Raw genomic sequence first — 22523 nt, 5'->3', positions numbered from 1 at the left:
AACCTTATTCCGATCCCTACGGCCAGATGTGGTTGAAATTGATGTTCGACTTCCGCACAAAAAATTGGGCAAGAAACGGGATATAGCCATCGATAAAAAATGCAGATCCCCACTGTTTTGGTCGTATCTCCTTTATTACTCGACAGATTGAGACGATTCTCGCGGTGTTGGAAAGCTAAATCAGAGGCCCACAACAATCGAGACCGGTCTGAATCACATTTCCAGTCCGTTGAAAAATTATCACGCAGTTTGACCGGTAATTGATGCGTCTTCGACTTTTGGGCCATTTGGCCCTATTTTTCCCTTTATTTGTGTCAGTACAGGTCTGTCCAGGGGGGAAACGAAGTTGTTGAGGAAGGAAGGTTCAGTGGAGCGGAAACGAAAAGAACGTGGTTGGAATGGGCATTACCAAGCCCAGATTGCTATGTCATGTTTACCAGCATGGAGCTTCGGCCAACAAGTACCTCCCCAGTCTAACTTAGGGCATGGGAACGTGAAGCAACCCACCTGGTACGAATCAAACCGAAGAAAGCAATCCGTCTGACCACTACAACGAGAAGCAGACAGCCGGAACCAAGAAAGAAAAGTAAATCTCGGAGTTTTTGAACAAGCAAGCGGAAGATGGAGGAAGAAGCTAGAAGGATCTGAAGAAAGGGAAAGGTTGACGACAGCATGCGGTTGGAGGCTATCTTCAATCAGATCAATCACGGATTGGGCTAAAGAAGGAAAGTAAATCTCTTTGAAGATATGAAGCTGGCGCAGTAGGAGTTAGACATTTACCATTCGGCAGTATAAAAGACTGATGGTGTGCAGCGTGCACAAGCTCTTGGCCCTTTTGAACTGTCGTTTTACTTTAGCCTTACTACTTTAATTCGCCGAAGTGTGGCATCCAAACATTTTTACATTTCAGTACTATTTCCCTATTTTCGTGTGTTTGCATTCGAACAAGATTGAAGGCTCGAAGCCTTAGGTATTATTTTATCTATCTAAGTATTTCCTTTTGTTCCATGATGTGTTTAATTCATTTCGTATTTATGAATTTCGCTATGTGTGAGTAATTCCGTTGGTGAGGTTTTAGGGGAGGAAATAATTGTTGTTAACATGTAAACATTCGTGAGGCATTTGTTCTTTCGGTTGAATCTCGTGGTTTCGGAAGGATCTGTTCGACACCATGGGCAGTAGGGGCCTAACGAGTGATCTCCGTTCGGTAAAACGCTGTCCATGTCAAGCAAAGGCCAGGGTGTACCAAGGTATAACAACCGGTATACCCAAGACCGAGTAGCTGAGCAGCGTCAACAAAAGGCGTTGTAGATTCGGACGGTGGGGAAAGGATTGATGGGATACACTGTCCTTCTCCAGTCTTGGGCTTCTCTAGAGGCTATCCATCAACTGTGACGAGGCATAAAGCCATGGTTATCAAACGAGGAAAGCAATCTCGGCGCCGTAGCATGTCTATGACTGGTCGGCTGACAAGCCGGAAATGGTTGTGTCCAGGAGGCATGTGTCACTCAAAGTGCGGAGTTGGGGACTTCGGGAGAGAAGATTGGTGAGGGTCACTTGGTGAGTAACGGGTATGACTACCATCTAAGGGGAAGTGAAGCATTGCCTTGTGACCGGGGAATGTGTGACCTTCGGACCAAGTGACCACAATGGGATCAACCATCCTAAATGTGAAGTATAACCCCTTGAAACGCCCCAATGTCTTTGGGCCACGCCTTGGGTTTATATGGATCATGGACGGATTATCAGTGTGCCTATGACCGAAACGAATGTTAACAACAGTTATGACCTAACCGAATAACCTCACCCCTTTGTTATTATTGATCTTGTTAATTTCTTATGCAGAGTATACAGATTGAGACTTGTGACACCTCAGTTTGTCGTTGGAGAACAAAGTGGTTCCTCACTCCCTGTGGGATTCGACCCTACACTTACCACTAAGACTGAGTTCTTGTAGTGGGACGTAGGAGCGTGTATTGTCTGTACTGGGCATACACAAGTATTTTGTCCGCACCGCATGACGGGTGTGTGTCAAAATTGGCGCCGTTGCCGGGGAGTGACGCGCAACAATTTTGTTCTCTCCTCATTCCATTTTTCGCTACTGGTGTATGCGTGGAACTCGTAGAGCTGTAAGAGCATTGGTGTTTGACCCTGATATTGATCGCACCGAAAGGCGACTACGCGCAGGAGCACGAATAGCGAGACGCGAAGCTATGGCAGAAGTAGATGCAGAGCAAGCAGCAGCCGAGCAGGCGCAGACCCTCAGACAGTTGGCATACCCAACTAATCTCAACTTGAGGTCGAACGGAATCACCTTACCTGAGAATCCGTTTGCACCTCGTCGGTACGACATGAAGCCCTCATTGCTTCAGATCTTACCAAAGTTCAATGGATACCAAGGAGATGACCCTCACACTCACCTCCAAGATTTTGACATGACAATCATGCATCAATCCAATGATGAGCAGCAAGAGTATGTCAAGTTGATACTCTTCCCTTTTACCTTGGTGGACAACATAAGAAGATAGTTGTATGACCTCTCCGAGGGTAGTGTCACTACATGGGCACAACTGCAACAGGCATTCTTGGAAGAGTTCTTCCCAGCATCAAGAGTGGAGCGGATGAGATGGGATATCCGTAACATCAGACAAGATGGGCTAGAATCCTTCTACGAGTATTGTACGAGATTCAAGAGAATGTTAAGCAATTGTCCTCATCACCAAATCTCTCCAAAAGATCAAGTGGAGAGCTTTGTAAAGGGCATGCAGAGAAATGATCGTAGTTTGGTCCTAGCAGCCTGCAATGGATCATTGATGAGTAAGACTCCGTTGGAGATCTTCCAATTGTTGGGCACCATGGCAGAAGAATCACGCGATGAAGGACATGAAAGAAATCTGGAAAAACCAAGAAAAACTGAAGAGAAGGAGGAGATGTCCAAACTGGAGAAAACTATGGAGAAGAGCATGAACGAACTCAAGGAACTTCTGTCGGGTCTGACTATACCGAAGAAGATTCACCAGTGTGGCCTTTGCGATGCCACCAGACATCAATCTGAAAATTGTCCCAATTTTGGCGAGGATATTGTTGATGTCAATGCCATCGGAGGACATGATGGTAATCCACGGAAGTATGATCCTTATGCAAACACTTACAATCCAGGGTGGAGAGATCACCCCCACTCTTTTGGTGGAAGCAAGATGGTCAGCCCCAACAGCAGAACAATATGGGCGCACCGATGCAACGTCCCCAGTATAATCAGAACCAGCATCAACAACAGTACCAGTTGGGACCACCTCAACACCACAACCAGAATCAACAACAACTCCCTTACCAACCACCACATCGGAGAGCACCTTGGGAAGAAGCCATTGAAAACATGGCTAAGGAGAGCGAGAAATTTCGCAATGAAATTCGTGCCGGCATGAACCAAACCAACCAGCAAATTAGTCACTTGACTAAAGCAGTGGCCAAACTGGAAGAGAACGCTGGTAAACTCCCAGCCATGGGGATCAACCCCAGAGAACATGCCCAAGTTGTGCTAACTGAGTTTCCAGAGGAAGAGGAAAAGAAAGAGGAGTTGTCAGCAGAGGCTGAACTGCTTCGAGGAAGCTGGAATAAGAGTGGTAAGGGTCCAACTGATGAACAAGCTGGAGGTAGAGACCCAACCGACGCACCCTACCCAGGACGCTTGAGACAGAAAGCTAAAGAGAATGAAGCAAGTGAAATGATGAAGATGTTTCAAAAGGTTGAATTGAGCATACCCCTACTCGATGCTATCAGGCAAATTTCAAAGTACGCCAAATTCTTGAAAGACCTTTGTTCTTGAAAGTGTTTCGGCGGTGATCCAACGGAAGCTACCCATGAAGCGAAAGGATCCAGGGATGTTCACCATTCCATGCAATATAGGAGGAACAAACATGGATAAGGCAATGATGGATCTGGGAGCCTCCATTAATGTGATGCCATTGGCTGTATACAAGAGATTGAATATTGGCGAGATGAGGAACACCCGTGTGGTCATACAGTTGGCTGACAGGTCCAACGCTTACCCTGAAGGAGTGGTGGAGGATGTACTGATCAAGGTTGGGGATTTGATTTTCCCAGCAGACTTCTATGTTCTGGACACCGGACCCGAAACATGAGAGAATGCTATATTATTGGGAAGACCATTCATGATGACCGCTGGAACTAAGATTGATATGAAAACCAGAATTTTGACATGTGAGTTCGATGGAGTCCAAGTGGAATTCAACATCTATGAGACCATGAAGAGGAAACAAGCAATGGAAACGGTGGACATGATCGATGTGTTTGAGCCCTTGATGCAAGAACAAGGAATTGTTTTCGGTTCCAGGGATACCACAGAGAAAGTAATTCAGTATGGTCTGACTGATCGGGATGCAGAACATATGGAGGATGATGAGATGAAGGAAGCCATCATGGAGCTTTACTCTCTCCGAGAAAGCACTTTGGAAGCCGAGATGGAGGTAGATCAGAAGATCAAGGAATTAATCCAGGAGGTTTACCTAGCTGGGGGAACAGATACAAGCAAACCAGAGTTATTGGCTCAGTATGGGCAGAACGAGAAGTTGTTGCCTTCAATTCAGAAAGCACCCGTTTTGGAACTCAAGCAACTACCCAAACATTTACAGTATGCTTATTTGGGACCAGAAGAGACACTACCAGTTATCATCAGTGCTGATCTAACTGTTGTACAGCAAGATCGATTGGTCAGAGTAATACGGGAGAACAGGGAAGCCATCGGTTGGACCTTGGCTGATATAAGACTACCCACAGTCGTGACACTCATCCAACCCAACCTTACTTCACTTTTTAATAAAATATTCATTTCTCTCTCATCCACCTACACAACCCACAACCTAATATAATTTTTACTCCCAATGGTGACACCAACTCAACCTACATATTTTTTCTTTTCACTCTATTTTTAAATTATCTAATATCTAAAATAAAATATAAATTAAAATTAAATAATTATTTATTATATTTAATAAAATAAAATAAATATTTTTAAAAAAATTATAATCATATTATAATTAAACATTATCATATATTGTAATTGATATTTATAACTCAATCACAAATGAAGATTACAAAAATTAAACACATAATTGAAATTAAATATATCAAAGTACAATATAGTGAAATTAAGCTCTATTTATAGAGCTATAAATAAGATAAATTTTAATATAATTTTAATATATTTTTTATAAAGGAAAATTATTATAAAATTTTATCTATCATAATATATAATACACCAATCAAAATAAGACATGTGGCAAAAGGAGATGAAGGGAGAGAGGCGTGACCTGGGGCGGCAGAGCTCCCAGGTCATGCAATATGCTTGACTTTCCATTTAATTTTAATTATCAAGATTTTTGTCTTATATGGGTGACCTTGGAGGAAAGTCACCGTTGTGGCTAGTCTAAAAGGCATCAGTCCCACGGAGTGCATGCATCACATTTACCTTGAGGAATGAGCTAAACCTGTTCGAAATTCTCAAAGAAAGATGAACCAAAAAAAATTGGGCAAGAAACGGGATGTAGCCCTTGACGGAAAATGCAGATCCCCACTGTTTTGGCCGTATCTCCTTCGTTACTCGACGGATTGGGACGATTCTCGTGGCGATGGAAAGCTAAATCAGAGACCCACAACAATCCCGACCGGTCCAAATAATATTTCCAATCGGTTGAAAAATGATCAGGCAGTTTGACCGGTAATCCATGCATCGAGCGATCTCACCCTCCCAACCCAAAGCGAGACGTAGTCGGAACGTGGTTGGGACATCATTATACGTTTCCCATCATTTATGGGTTCCAAAGGCGAAAGAATCAATACATTCCGACATGTAACGAAGGAAAGGTGAGCATAAAACCCGATGAATCATTCGGAAGCTGTTCTGAACCGCACGATCTTCAAACACGATGCACACGGAATCGTACAGATCGGCCCAACCATAGTCGTAGCCCTCTGAGTTAGCTTGAAATCAGCATTTGTTTGACATGAATCCGACCCATAACGAATGAGTTATGGCCAAAACAGTGGACGTCTACCGGGAAACGGAGCTTAATGGAGGCCACTTGGATTCTGTTGTCTTGGCCCCGTTTCTTGCGAAATAATGTTTCGGCCTTATCTCATCCGTTACTTATCGGATTGCGGCGATTCACGCGTCTATGGAAACCTTATTCCGATCCCTACGGTCCGATGCGGTCGAAATTGACGTTCGACTTTTGTAATAAAAATTGGGCAAGAAACGGGATATAGCCCTTGACGGAAAACGTAGATCCCCACTGTTTTGGCCGTATCTCATTCGTTACTCGACGGATTGGGATGATTTTCACGGTGATGGAAAGCTAAATCAGAGGCCCACAGTAATCCCGACCGGTCCAAATCACATTTCCAGTCGGTTGAAAAATTATCAAGCAGTTTGACCGGTAATCCATGCATCGAGCGATCTCACCAACCCGACCCGAAGCGAGACGCAGTCGGAATATGGTTGGAACATCACTGTACGTTCCCCATCATTTATGGGTTCCAAAGGCGAAAGAATCAAAGCATTTCGACTTGTAACGAAGGAAAGGTGCACATAAAACCCGATGAATCATTCGGAAGCTGTTCTGAACCGCACGATCTTCAAACACGATGCACTCGGAATCGTACAGATCAGCCCAACCATAGTCGTAGCCCTCTGAGTTAGCTTGAAATCAGCATTTGTTTGACATGAATCCGACCCATAACGAATGAGTTATGGCCAAAACAGTGGACGTCTACCGGGAAACGGAGCTTAATGGAGGCCACTTGGATTCTGTTGTCTTGGCCCCGTTTCTTGCGAAATAATGTTTCGGCCTTATCTCATCCGTTACTTATCGGATTGCGGCGATTCACGCGTCTATGGAAACTTTATTCCGATCCCTACGGTCTGATGTGATCGAAATTGACGTTCGACTTTCGTAAAAAAAATTGGGCAAGAAACGGGATGTAGCCCTTGACGGAAAATGCAGATCCCCACTGTTTTGGCCGTATCTCCTTCGTTACTCGACGGATTGGGACGATTCTCGTGGCGATGGAAAGCTAAATCAGAGACCCACAACAATCCCGACCGATCCAAATAATATTTCCAGTCGGTTGAAAAATGATCAGGCAGTTTGACCGGTAATCCATGCACCGAGCGATCTCACCCTCCCAACCCAAAGCGAGACGTAGTCGGAACGTGGTTGGGACATCATTGTACGTTTCCCATCATTTATGGGTTCCAAAGGCAAAAGAATCAATGCATTCCGACATGTAACGAAGGAAAGGTGCGCATAAAACCCGATGAATCATTCGGAAGCTGTTCTGAACCGCACAATCTTCAAACACGATGCACTCGGAATCGTACAGATCGGCCCAACCATAGTCGTAGCCCTCTGAGTTAGCTTGAAATCAGCATTTGTTTGACATGAATTCCACCCATAACGAATGAGTTATGACCAAAACAATGGACGTCTACTGGGAAACGGAGCCTAATGGAGGCCACTTGGATTCTGTTGTCTTGGCCCCGTTTCTTGCGAAATAATATTTCGGCCTTATCTCCCCCGTTACTTATCGGATTGCGGTGATTCACGCGTCTATGGAAACCTTATTCCGATCCCTACGGTCCGATGCGGTCGAAATTGACGTTCAACATTCGTAATAAAAATTGGGCAAGAAACGGGATATAGCCGTTGACGAAAAATGCAGATCCCCACTGTTTTGGCCGTATCTCCTTCGTTACTCGACGGATTTGGACGATTCTCACGGTGATGGAAAGCTAAATAAGAGGCCCACAGTAATCCCGACCAGTCCAAATCACATTTCCAGTCGGTTGAAAAATTATCAGGCAATTTGACCGGTAATCCATGCATCGAGCGATCTCACCAACCTGACCCGAAGCGAGACGCAGTCGGAATATGGTTGGAACATCTCTGTACGTTCCCCATCATTTATGGGTTCCGAAGGCGAAAGAATCAAAGCATTTCGACTTGTAACGAAGGAAAGATGCGCATAAAACCCGATGAATCATTCGGAAGCTGTTCTGAACCGCACGATCTTCAAACACGATGCACTCAGAATCGTACAGATCGACCCCACCATAGTCGTAGCCCTCTGAGTTAGTTTGAAATCAGCATTTGTTTGACATGAATCCGACCCATAACGAATGAGTTATGGCCAAAACAGTGGACGTCTATCGGGAAACGGAGCTTAATGGAGGCCACTTGAATTCTGTTGTCTTGGCCCCGTTTTTTGCGAAATAATGTTTGGGCCTTATTTCATCCGTTACTTATCGGATTGCGGCGATTCACGCGTCTATGGAAACCTTATATTAATCCCTACGGTCTGATGTGATCGAAATTGACGTTCGACTTTCGTAAAAAAAATTGGGCAAGAAACGGGATGTAGCCCTTGACGAAAAACACAGATCCCCATTGTTTTGGTCGTATCTCCTTCGTTACTCGACGGATTGGGACGATTCTCGTGGCGATGGAAAGCTAAATCAGAGACCCACAACAATCCCAACCGGTCCAAATCATATTTCCAGTCGGTTGAAAAATGATCAGGCAGTTTGATCGGTAATCCATGCACCGAGCGATCTCACCCTCCCAACCCAAAGCGAGACGTAGTCGGAACGTGGTTGGGACATCATTGTACGTTTCCCATCATTTATGGGTTCCAAAGGCGAAAGAATCAATGCATTCCGACTTGTAACGAAGGAAAGGTAAGCATAAAACCCGATGAATCATTCGGAAGCTGTTCTGAACCGCACGATCTTCAAACACGATGCACTCGGAATCGTACAGATCGGCCCAACCATAGTCGTAGCCCTCTGAGTTAGCTTGAAATCAGAATTTGTTTGACATGAATTCCACCCATAAGGAATGAGTTATGACCAAAACAGTGGACGTCTACTGGGAAACGGAGCCTAATGGAGGCCACTTGGATTCTGTTGTCTTAGCCCCGTTTCTTGCGAAATAATATTTCGGCCTTATCTCCCTCGTTGCTTATCGGATTGCGGTCATTCACGCGTCTATGGAAACCTTATTCCGATCCCTACGGTCCGATGCGGTCTAAATTGACGTTCGACCTTCGTAATAAAAATTGGGCAAGAAACGAGATATAGCCCTAGACGGAAAATGCAGATCCCCACTGTTTTGGCCGTATCTCCTTCGTTACTCGACGGATTTGGACGATTCTCACGGTGATGGAAAGCTAAATAAGAGGCTCACAGTAATCCCGACCAGTCCAAATCACATTTCCAGTCGGTTGAAAAATTATCAGGCAGTTTGACCGGTAATCCATGCATCGAGCGATCTCACCAACCCGACCCGAAGCGAGACGCAGTCGGAATATGGTTGGAACATCACTGTACGTTCCCCATCATTTATGGGTTCCGAATACGAAAGAATCAAAGCATTTCAACTTGTAACGAAGGAAAGGTGCGCATAAAACCCGATGAATCATTCAGAAGCTGTTCTGAACTGCACGATCTTCAAACACGATGCACTCGGAATCATACAGATCGGCCCAACCATAGTCGTAGCCCTCTGAGTTAGCTTGAAATCAGCATTTATTTGACATGAATTCCACTCATAACGAATGAGTTATGACCAAAACAGTGGACGTCTACTGGGAAACGGAGCCTAATGGAGGCCACTTGGATTCTGTTGTCTTGGCCCCGTTTCTTGCGAAATAATATTTCGGCCTTATATCTCCCATTACTTATCGAATTGCGGTGATTCACGCGTCTATGGAAACCTTATTCCGATCCCTACGGTCCGATGCGGTCGAAATTGACGTTCGACTTTCGTAATAAAAATTGGGCAAGAAACGGGATATAGCCCTTGACGGAAAACGCAGATCCCCACTGTTTTAGCCGTATCTCCTTCGTTACTCGACGGATTTGGACGATTGTCACGGTGATGGAAAGCTAAATAAGAGGCTCACAGTAATCCCGACCAGTCCAAATCACATTTCCAGTCGGTTGAAAAATTATCAGGCAGTTTGACCGGTAATCCATGCATCGAGCGATCTCACCAACCCGACCCAAAGCGAGACGCAGTCGGAATATGGTTGGAACATCACTGTACATTTTCCATCATTTATGGGTTCCAAAGGCAAAGAATCAAAGCATTTCGACTTGTAACGAAGGAAAGGTGCGCATAAAACCCGATGAATCATTCGGAAGCTATTCTGAACCGCACGATCTTCAAACACGATGCACTCGGAATCGTACAGATCGGCCCAACCATAGTCGTAGCCCTCTGAGTTAGCTTGATATCAGCATTTGTTTGACATGACTTATCGGATTGCGGCGATTCACGCGTCTATGGAAACCTTATTTCGATCCATACGGTTTGATGTGATCGAAATTGACGTTCGACTTTCGTAAAAAAAATTGGGTAAGAAACGAGATGTAGCCCTTGACGGAAAATGCAGATCCCCACTGTTTTGGTCGTATCTCCTTCGTTACTCGACGGATTGGGACGATTCTCGTGGCGATGGAAAGCTAAATCAGAGACCCACAACAATCCCGACTGGTCCAAATCATATTTCCAGTCGATTGAAAAATGATCAGGCAATTTGACTGGTAATCCATGCACCGAGCAATCTCACCCTCCCAACCCAAATCGAGACGCAGTCGGAACGTGGTTGGGACATCATTGTATGTTTTCCATCATTTATGGGTTCCAAAGGCGAAAGAATCAATGCATTCTGACATGTAACGAAGGAAAGGTGCGCATAAAACCCGATGAATCATTTGGAAGCTGTTCTGAACCGCACGATCTTCAAACACGATGCACTCGGAATCATACAGATCGGCCCAACCATAGTCGTAGCCCTCTGAGTTAGCTTCAAATCAGCATTTGTTTGACATGAATTCCACCCATAACGAATGAGTTATGACCAAAACAGTGGACGTCTACTGAGAAACGGAGCCTAATGGAGGTCACTTGGATTCTGTTGTCTTGGCCCCGTTTCTTGCGAAATAATATTTCGGCCTTATCTCCCCCGTTACTTATCGGATTGCGGTGATTCACGCATCTATGGAAACCTTATTCCGATCCCTACGGTCCGATGCGGTCAAAATTGACGTTCGACTTTCGTAAAAAAAATTGGGCAAGAAACGGGATATAGCCCTTGACGGAAAACGCAGATCCCCACTGTTTTGGCCGTATCTCCTTCGTTACTCGACGGATTGGGACGATTCTCACGGTGATGGAAAGCTAAATCAGAGGCCCACAGTAATCCCGACCAGTCCAAATCACATTTCCAGTCGGTTGAAAAATTATCAGGCAGTTTGACCGGTAATCCATGCATCGAGCGATCTCACCAACCCGACCCGAAAAGAGACGCAGTCGGAATATGGTTGGAACATCACTGTACGTTCCCCATCATTTATGGGTTCCAAAGGCGAAAGAATCAAAGCATTTCAACTTGTAACGAAGGAAAGGTGCGCATAAAACCCAATGAATCATTCAGAAGCTGTTCTGAACTGCACGATCTTCAAACACGATGCACTCGGAATCGTACAGATCGGCCCAACCATAGTCGTAGCCCTCTGAGTTAGCTTGAAATAAGCATTTGTTTGACATGAATCCGGCCCATAACAAATGAGTTATGGCCAAAACAGTGGACGTCTACCAAGAAACGGAGCCCAATGGAGGCCACTTGGATTCTGTTGTCTTGGCCCCGTTTCTTACGAAATAATGTTTCGGCCTTATCTCCCCCGTTAATTATCGGATTGCGGTGATTCACACGTCTATGAAAACCTTATTCCGATCCCTACGGCCCGATGCAGTTGAAATTGACGTTCGACTGCCGCATAAAAAACTGGGCAAGAAATAGGTTATGGCCCTTGTTGGAAAACGCAGATCCCCACCATTTTGGCCATATCTTCTTCATTACTGGACGGATTGGAATGATTCTCGCGCCGTTGGAAAGCTAAATCAGAGGTCCACAAAAATCCCGACCGGTGCAAATCACATATCCAGTGCGTAGAAAAATTGTCATGCAGTTTGACCGATAATCCACGCGTCGAGCGATCTCGCCCTCCCGGCCCGAAGCAGGACGCGGATGGAACGTGGTTGGAACATTACTGTACATTCCACATCAAATATGGGTTTCAAATGCGAAAGAATCAAGGCATTCTGACTTGTAACGAAGGAAAGGTGTGCATAAAACTAGATTCGTTGTTCGGATGCAGTTCTGAATCGTACGATCTTCAAACACGATTCAATCGAGATCGTGCAGATCAGCCCAACCATAGTCGTAGCCCTCTGAGTTAGCTTGAAATCAACATTGGTTTGATATTAATCCAACCCATAACGAATGAGTTATGACCAAAATAGTGAACGTTTAGCGGGAAACGGAGTTCAGTGGAGGCCACTTGTGATTCTGTTGTCTTGGCCCTGTTTCTTGCGAAATAATGTTTCAGCCATATCTCACTCGTTACTTATCGGATTGCGGTGATTAACATGTCTATGGAAAGCTTATTTTGATGCCTACGGCTCATTGATGTCGAAATTGATGTTCGACTACCGCAGAAAAAACTGGGCAAGAAACGGGATATGGCCATTGATGGAAAACGCAGATCCCCACTGTTTTGGCCGTATCTCCTTCGTTACTCTACGGATTGGGATGATTCTCACGTCGTTGGAAAGCTTAATAAGAGGCCCACAACAATCCCGACCGGTCCAAATCACATTTCCAGTCCGTAGAAAAATTATCAGGCAGTTTGACCGATAATCCACGCATCGAGCGATCTCGCCCTCCCGGCTCGAAGCGGGATGCTGACGGAACGTGGTTGGAACGTCTCTATACATTCCACATCAAATATGGGTTCCAAATGCGAAAGAATCAAGGCATTCCAACTTGTAACGAATGAAATGTGTGCATAAAATCAGATTCATCGTTCGGATGCAGTTCTGAACTGTACGATTTTCAAACATGATGCAATCAGGATCGTGCGGATCAGTCCAACCATAGTTGTAACCCTCTGAGTTAGCTTGAAATCAGCATTGGTTTGACATGAATCCGACCCATAACGAATGAGTTATGGCCAAAACAGTGAACGTCTACCGGGAAACGGAGCCCAATGGAGGCCACTTGTGACTCTATTGTCTTGGCCCCGTTTCTTGCAAAATAATATTTTGGCCATATCTCACTCGTTACTTATCGGATTGCGGCGATTCACATGTCTATGGAAAGCTTATTCCAATGCCTACGGCTTGGTGCGGTCGAAATTGACGTTCGAATGCCGCACAAAAAACTGGGCAAGAAACGGGATAACACCCGAGGTGATCACGGCAGGCCAACAATTATTTTGATGTGGTTCAATTTCAAAATTTGTGGATCTGGCATGCCTTCTTCGGAATCTCCGGCTAAAACAACAACATCAATATGCTCAACCAATCGCCGTTGTTTAATGATGTTCTTTCGGAAAATGCTCTGACGGTGCACTTCGAGGCCAACAACGTCCACTTTACAATGAGCTACTACTTAACTGACAACATCTATCCAGATTGGCCAACATTTGTCAATAGTCCTCCATTTCCTTCTGACGAGAAGAAGATGATGTTCACATTGATGCAAGAAGCTGCAGGGAGGGACATAGAATTAGCTGTTGGAGTTCTTCAAGCTCGTTGGGCTATTATCAGAGATCCAACTCGTGTATAGAAGAATGAGCATCTCAACAATATCGTCTTTACGTACATTATTTTGCACAACATGATAATTAAAGAATGGGGACTAATGAGAGTATGCAATGGAATGGGAACCCGTCTCAACCTCGGACTCATACCAGAGCTTCGTCGTAATTTCGTGCGTATTTGGCTCCTGACTCCATCATTCGCGATAAACAAATGCACGCCCGCCTCCAATATGAGTTAATCGAGCATATTTGAGCACAATTTGTTCTATCCAGCCGTAGTATTTTTTCTTATTTTTTAATTAATGTAAGGTTGAATTATAATTATAATTTAATTTACAAATGAATTCAAATTAAAAAGAAAATAGAAACGAAAATTAGAAAGTCTGAAATAAAAGAGCGGAGCTCTCTAAGAGGGAGGATAATTTAACAGCCCCTTAGACCAACGCTAGTAGCGCCCTTTCAGTGATGTGATCGGCCGCCATGTCACACTTGAAGGAAAAAAAAAACAAGAAAAATTTAGTTTGTGGAGATGGGAGCAGACCGCCTATGGGCTTGGGGAGATCGACCCTAACCATCAATTTTATATTTATTCTTTTATGTTTTTTATTTACTTTTAAAAATATTATAATTAAAAGTAATAAGAAAATAAATACATAAAATATGTGATTGGATGGTTGGAGTGGTTACTGATAAACCATAAAATATATGTATGATTGAGTTTGAATAAAATATTGATGATGTGGAAGAAGGAGAAATTAATTAAATATTAAAAATATTGAAATGTTGAATGGTTGGGCCAATGGTATTAAGAGACTCTTGGATATAGGTGCTTTAATATTGTTATGCATGAAAAATTAATAAGTGCATTAATTTGGTGTAATTAAATAAATTAATTTTACATATTTTTATGAACGAACGAAAAAAAATTATGCGCTAGTCTTGCTAATCTATTCCATAATACGATTAGCGGTTCAAGCTCTAGCTTTATAATATATATGACAAGTGGCAATATAGATCCACATCAGCTATTTTATTTATTTTATTCTCATTAATTAATTAATCATTATAGTACACAAAATTTATTCAAAACCAGTCGTACTCCCTTGGCTTTTGTCCCTTGGCTAACAAAAGTTCCATCTACCTTCCCTCAACAGCAATTCGCCGCCACCACTGTTCACCGCCACAGCCGCCTTCGCCGCGCCGGCCACCGTCGTGACAAGCCCTCCGATCTGCCATCTCCTCTGTTTCAACAATTAAATTAGTGATATGCCACCTCTCCATCGCCGCTTCTTTCTTTTGTACTCACGCTTGCCGCCTCCCCATTTTCGCCGCGCCGGCACTCCGACTCCGATGCTCTCAACACTAATGACTATTGCTCTGCTCTCAACCATGGATTCGCCTCGCCGGCACCCACCGCGAATCGCCGCGCCCCTAGATCCCCAAATCCTCACCGCCTCTTTGCGATTTCCGGCAACCACGGCAGCCATGGCCGCCGATCTGCCCCTCCCACCACCAGAAAACCAGAAATCGATCTGTCACCTCCCTTCCCCCATATGGTAAGTATTAATGTTTGACTATTTTAATTATAGAATGATTATTATTTTAGAAAGAACAAATTTTGGAAAGATTTTTAACAATGGAAACTTAAACCCTAGATTTTTATGTTAATTAATTTTCGGTTGCTGCAAATTATGTAAATATAGAATGGTTACAAACTTTAGAAAGATTTTTTTTTGGAAAGAATTTTATCGAAGGAAACTTAAACCCTAAATTTTCATCTATAAATTCATTAGTTTGAATTATTAACGATGCAGCAGACGCAAGGTAACCTTCTTCTTCTTTTGTTGTCTTTCTTTTCTTTTGCATTAACGCGGCAATACCTTCTTCTTATTTTTCTTCTTTTTTTCCAGATTTTTGGTTCTAGGTGCTTGGTCCAGAACCGCCGCTCGCCAGCCGCTGTGTTGCAGTCGCCCACTCCTATTCTCACTTCAACTAACTCTATGAGGGAGTAAGCGATTGCTTTACTTCATTCGGTACGAATTTCGGTTTTGATTACTCTGTTTTCCGTTTGCTGTTGCGTTGAATGGGATTTTTAGTTTGTAGATGACTGCTTCAGTGTCATTTAATTCATATCTGATGCATTTTGATCTGTTGGGAGGAGAAAAACAATGATCTATAATGTGTTAGGTTGGAAGAAAATGGTTTGTGATCAAAAAAAATTATATGTAGTAATGGTTTATTGTAATTATGAGATATATACATGTTGATAGAAATCTTGTGGTTGTATAAGTTCAAAATCAGATTTGTAAACTGCTATAGTTTCTTATGCAAGTAGTTATTAATATAGGATATCACGGAGTTCAAATAGATTTTGTTGCTCTTGATGTTGTTAGATTGTTATATTGTGATATAGTATTTTGCAATAGAGGTCTATATTTATAAAAGTTTTGAGTTATATAGGATAGGGACCAAATGAAATTCTTGACCTTTATACTATATGTTCTCCATTTTAACATTTGACTGCATATGAACTACTGCAGTTTTGGATCTTTGGTTGCCCCTTTTCTGTTGTATTATCATTTGATCTTTAATCTTGGTTATTTTGCAGCTTGCGTTGTGGAGCCATTTTACACTGCATTAGAGGTAAATTAAATGCCTATGAATTTCAAATAAGCTGCCTATGAATTTCAAATAAGCTAACTACCTCTGATCTCTATTTGCACCACCTTCACATTGTTGCCTGCTCCTTATTTTCCTTATATGAATTTACAGTTTTATTTGAAATTCATTTAATGTTAGAAAATTTGATGCATCAATGCTCAGAAACATCTCAAATGCATATAATAGACTTTCTGACTCAAGCATATGTGATTTCTACCTTTATCTATTCCTTCTTGCCACATGAAAAAATGTTTGTTACTAATTGAGTTGGAAAATGACAGTAATTCTCCAAACATAAAGGAGATAACAGTGTTGGACAAGAAAAGAGCGAGGAGGGCCAAGTTTTATTATGTTAAAGATAGAATGAATCCACTTAGGAAGAATTAAAGTTCTGCTTTGGATAGTGGATATGGAAAAGTCACGAATATGTGCTGATGGTGGGCACACTTTTAAGCAGAAGGATTTTATAAACTAATAAACTTGAAGCTCAAGTCAAGTGGATGACCTGATTGTTCGTGACCTATGATGTAATTACTTGCCAAATTTGAACTATCATTTGATTTCTGTGTATATAAATCCATCAGAATATTACCGATTGATTTTAAATTAATATATGATTTTCCTCTTATTTTACTGCTATCTGTCCTCTCCGATTTTGGTATGTATCGCATGTGAAGCTGCGGTTTATACAATTGAAATGCATGTAAAACGGATGACGTATTTGCTAAATGAATAAAACCCGAAAACTACTATGTTTATCCAATTAATGGATGCTATTTTGAGTACGTTATTTAAGCCTTCTTTTAATAATGAAATCGTTATTTGTTCAATCAGTGAAGATTCCCACCGGTGTACAAGAAGTTGAAATTTTATTTAAAATTTGTTGCAGTTTTGTGGTAATTTATTTGTTTGGTGGTTTATTGCATTTGTTAACGCCCCTACCTCTCAAGTCTTGGTGGGTATCCGATGGGTAGTGGGTGGTAGATATGGACGGGTAGCGGATTGGTGGATACTCAACGAGTGACGGGTATTCGTGGGTCGCGGGTATGGGTGGCAAATAGTAGTGTACAAGAAGTTGAAAGAATATCAATGTGGGAAAGATAGATAGATGAGCTAATGTATTCATGGAGATTGAGCCTTTTATTTAGGTTATGAATTGATGAAGTTTTGTATAAACTCAATGTTGAATAGATGAAAACAAATGTAAAAATGTCATATAGTGTAGAATTTAGGGTGAAGCAAATACTAAATTGTGAGAGTGCCACGCAGGATATAAAATAGTTATGATAAATAAATATTCTCATATAAATTGACATGATATAATTTGAATCTCATATCAATTTTTTTAATCCTTAGACGAGATGATTCTCAAAACTTAGTTATGGTCTTTCAAACTTCAAACAAGATGATGCTTACTAGCCAATTTTATTATTTCAAACTTCAAACGAAATGATGCTTGAAACGCAGTTATGGTATTTTAATTAGCTTCAAATGAGATGATGCACATAAGCCTGTTATGTTTTTTCAAACTCCATACAAGATGATGTTTAGAAGTTAGTCGATCTTATAAGCTTCAGATTGTATAATCTCATAAGTCAGTCCTGAGCTTTCAAGCTCCTAATGAAAATAATGTTTAGAAGTGAGTTATGATATTTAAAGCATCAGATAGTGATGTTCAAACGATTGACGCATAAAAGTCAGATATAGTGTTTCAGGGTCCAGACGAGATAATGCTTAAAAGTTTACCGTTCAAAAGTCAAATATTGTCTTTCGAGTTCTTGATGATCCTCTAATCTTGTAGAGTTGAGATGAGATGATGCTTATATGACATATGAGATCTTAAATTAACTTTTATCCGTCAATATAGAAAAAGTATAAAAAAATTTATATAAAAGGGTATTTTTATTATTTTAGCAAAAAAATTAACATTTAATTGACGAATATAGTTGAGATTAATATAATGTAAATTTTATTACATCAAGTTAAATTAATTAAAAATAATTATATTATGTAAAAATAATATACATAATTTAAATCATAATTTAAAATCCCGTCGAATGTCGACGGGTTATACACTAGTAATTCGATTAAAAGGTATCAAGGACAAAAAGAAATCGAGGAGGCAAGAACGACAAAGGATCTAATTCCCATCGCCGACCGTTTCAAACATAAATGCAGCATCAAATGAAATGAAACAATAATAATAAAAAAAGTAGAAGAATTCTTTTCGGTTGATAAGTGGGAAGAGTGGTGGAATTAACAGTTGTTGAATGGTCGCATTCAGCTCTTCCCAACTGCAGCCCGACAAACCCAATTAACCCGACGAAAAAGAAGAAATTTTGATAAGCAAATTGAGATGAAACAGATCATAGATCTCAGCTCTATGCTGTTTCTCTCATGTTCCTTTTCTCTTCTCTTCATTCCTGGTATGTCCTTTTCTTTTCTTGTTCAATATTGAAGATTTTCAGTTTTCTGTAGCTGTATTGTAGAGGCAGAATTTTAGGGTTCAAGAATTTTCAAGATTTCCTTCGCACTCTCCCTAGAGTTGTTTTTGTGCAGAGTTGATGTTGGAACATGGATTTTAAGGTTAAATCTGTGAGCCCTTTTGTGGGCGTTAGCTTTTATAACGAAATTGTTTGTGGATTGAAAGAATTAGGGATTTAGCTGATAAAATTGAGAAGAACGTGTATGGTTAAAAAGGGGGGAAATTTTAGGATTTTTCTAGGCAATTGCTCAAAAACGCTCTTGAGATTAGTGTTCATTTAGCTATTGTTGTGTCTCTGATCCATTTTGTTAGGCTAAGTTTGATCGTAAATGTTTGTGTTAGAACTGTTTAGTTGATCTAACTAGTTGAAGAGATTGAACAAAATATCAAAGCCTTGTGCTTTTGGTGTGGATTGTTAATCAGTAGTTCACGATTAATGCTGTAATGCTTATCTAATCATGATCGAATTCGTGTTTATCGGGTAATTTGCATCTGTTAGTTCAGTGTTGTAGCTTGATGTTGCTTTAGTCAAACCAGTGAGCTGAATTCTTGGTGAAGATCATTAGTTCTTTTGCTCTACATGGTGATTTAGTGCTTGAAATGTGTACGAGGCTAGCTCAGAACAAGTAAAAGCTCGATCTAATTATGTGTTGTTTTAGTTGGAGAGAGCTCAACATTGGATTCATATGAGTTCCTTTGCTGTGTATGGCGATTTAGTTCTTGAAGTTTTAATGGGGCTAGCTCAAACAAGGTAAAAGCTGGACTAATTCATGCATTGCTTTTAGTTGGAGCTGAGCTCATGTTGGCTTCGTCAGAGCTTTGTAAAGATCGTTAGTTCTTTTTACTGTGTATGGCGATTTAGTTCTTGAATGTTTATGAGGCGAGCTCCAACATAGTAAAGGCAGGATATCGCACACTGTTTTTAGTTGGAACTGAGCTTAACATTGGCTTCAGGAGAGCTCGGTAGATATTGTTAGTTCTCTTACATGATGATTTACTGCTTGAACGTTTGTGAGGCTAGCTCGGACATAGTGAAAGCTAGATATAATCGTGTGTTTGGTTTAGTTGGAGCTAAGCTCAACGTTGGCTTCATAAGAGCTTGGTAAAGACTGTTAGCTCTTTTGCTTACATATAACTCAGATTTAGCAAAAGATGTATAGAATCAACCGTGTTTTAAGAGTTGAGCTCGACGCTGGCTTCATAAGAGTCGAGCCTAGGCAGATCTTTCGTCCTTTGTTACATATCATACTTCTTCTCGTTTCTTCGTCAATATGGATTTTCTGAACATGAATCACCTTAGTTGGAATCATTTGTTTCGTTTCTTGAATGTTAAATGTTGGCTGTGTAGGATTGGCAGACACATCGAATTCTTCTAACCAGAACAATTCGAGCAAGAAGTCGTCTGGAAGCTCCACGTGGTTGGAAGTCCTCCTCATATGCCTCGGTCTTGTAGCCGTTGGGGCGTTTTCTGTCTTCTTATTCAAGCTGTGGCAGAGAAAGAAGCGAGAGGAGCAGCATGCCCGCCTCCTGAGGCTCTTTGAGCAGGATGATGAGCTTGAAGTGGAACTTGGCATCCGGGATTAAGCTTCGATTCTTCCTCCTAGGTATCGGGTGGATCTGAAAACGATCACGTTCATCGTTCTACCTCGCCTTTTTACACTTGAACATAGTGATTCATCTTGATCTTGATTCTTGAGGTGTGATTGTCAAATAATAAGGTTTGTAGTTTCTCATTTTGATATTTATGTAGTGATTTGTTGTTAGCCACTCTGCTATGATTTTCAAAGTTGCATAGAGAATTGTTTGGAATTTCCTTATGTTGGTAGCCCACCTGTGTGTTGGTTTGTGAAATGAAATGGAGTACGAGATTATAGGTGGAAGTTCGAGCAATACAATATTGGCGGGAAACAAGTGACGAATTGCATCTACGAGTTATGGCTTTGCGATTGAAAGATTATGAATTTCAAACTTGTCGAAATAATTGTTAAAACGATATATATACTCCTTTTCCTTTTTATTTTTGGATATTATTTCACCATAAATTATTTATTTTTTTCATTTCACTTTCTTCACTCTAGCATACTGAGCTATCATTTTTTAAAACATGTGTTATACAAAGTGATAAATGTTTTTGAGGGACGACTATTTAACAGGCTAATATGAAATCAACCCAAACAATTAAATAAATTTGCAGTTGGGTTGAGTTGCCGATGCCAAGCCCAATATACATGGAATTTCTAAAGACATTCTTTCAAGGAAAAATGACATTTTTATGTACTCCAACGTACGCAAAAAAAAAAAAAAAAAAATTAAATATCTATACTATCAATATTATGAATAATTCTCTCCTATCATTCTATTTTCGATGACTTAGGTTTTATATATATATATATAGAGAGAGAATGGATCCATGGAGAATCCATATATTTTTAAGAATAGAGAATTAATAACCACCCTTAGATATAGCAGATCGGATGGTTTAAGTAATTTACATTAATTAATTCAGAATTATAGTCTTTTTTATTGTAACCGTCCTTCCTTATTTATAGTTGACCAAATCTTGTTAAATTTGGTAGATTAAATTCATATCCTTAGTTCGGTGCTTATTTTTATTTATTTTTTCTTTTTTTAAATTCAACTCACTTGTGAAATTTGAATTAACGAGTATTATGTCACAAATTTTATTTAAAGAATAAAAAATGAAAATAATGAATAAATGAACAAATTAATGTAATCGAATATCATTAAATATCACAGTATCTGAACAATGTAGTGTATATTTCGAATAACTATTTTTTAGTTATGAATAAATTCTAAATAACTATTATTCAATGTAGTGTATATTTCGAATAACTATTTTTTAGTTATGAATAAATTCTAAATAACTATTATTCAGTAATGAATATTACACAATAAATTTCGAATAAGTTAAATTAAATTAATATATTACAAATTTTTATGTATGAATATATTATGAATAAGTGAACAAAAGTAATCGAAAGTTGCAGTCAAAATATACTTTGGAATAAAGAAACATATATATTAATATTGGAGGATATGGAATGCATTGGAAAAAAAACGGGTATATTAATATAATTCGTTGCACATTTGGTGGTTAATTCTTTGAGGATATGGAAGTTACCAAATAAAACTATTTTTAACCATTTTAATATTAAGTCAAAATTGATTGGAACCGTCCGATTACTTATGATTGAGTGGATTAGATTTATTCTTTATTCTTAAATATATATGGATTCTCCATGGATACTAACCCTAGATAGCTCTTCTAAAATGACAACATTTTCAACCACGTTTGTTCTTTATATTCTTTCAATTTTGACGTGTTCACATGCGTCTACGTGCGTAGTGTTGAGTCAGTATTTAGATACTTCATCCATTCATGAAAAAAACTTCTTGAGTTTCTTTTTTAAAATGTCAATAAAAATATTTTTTTACCTATTTTTGGTCTATACCCCACCACTATACACTCCATTTATCCTTACTTTTTAGTTTTTACCACTCTCAATGCACTAAACAACTTTTATTCCACTCTTAACTTAATACACTCAACAACCTTTTCTTAAAACATGTGTCACTTTCTCTTAGAAAGTTCTTTCATGGGTGTTGGGAATATTAAAAATCCAAGGATAGAGTACATGTTTACAAAATTTATAGTATAAGTATTAGTAA

General features: G+C 40.5%; 1 protein-coding gene and 1 long non-coding RNA gene across 2 annotated transcripts; both read left to right on the top strand.

Moving 5' to 3' along the window:
* Nucleotides 1-14680: 14680 nt before the first annotated feature.
* Nucleotides 14681-16965, top strand: LOC131010257 (uncharacterized). The gene is made up of 4 exons (XR_009096519.1): nt 14681-15243; nt 15598-15720; nt 16296-16330; nt 16630-16965. It is a non-coding gene; the product is annotated as an uncharacterized LOC131010257 (long non-coding RNA).
* A 1467-nt stretch (nt 16966-18432) lies between these two features.
* On the top strand, nt 18433-20713 carry LOC131010256 (uncharacterized). Its single transcript, XM_057937694.1, has 2 exons — nt 18433-18774; nt 20182-20713. The coding sequence occupies exons 1-2, from the start codon at nt 18705-18707 to the stop codon at nt 20415-20417; spliced, it is 306 nt and encodes a 101-aa protein (XP_057793677.1). The 5' UTR covers nt 18433-18704; the 3' UTR covers nt 20418-20713.
* Nucleotides 20714-22523: the final 1810 nt, after the last annotated feature.

This window comes from Salvia miltiorrhiza, chromosome 2 (assembly GCF_028751815.1).
Source record: "Salvia miltiorrhiza cultivar Shanhuang (shh) chromosome 2, IMPLAD_Smil_shh, whole genome shotgun sequence".
NCBI classification, from domain to species: Eukaryota; Viridiplantae; Streptophyta; class Magnoliopsida; order Lamiales; family Lamiaceae; genus Salvia; species Salvia miltiorrhiza.
The sequence above is the reverse complement of the archived record's forward strand: the minus strand, read 5'-3'. Positions and strand labels throughout refer to the sequence as shown.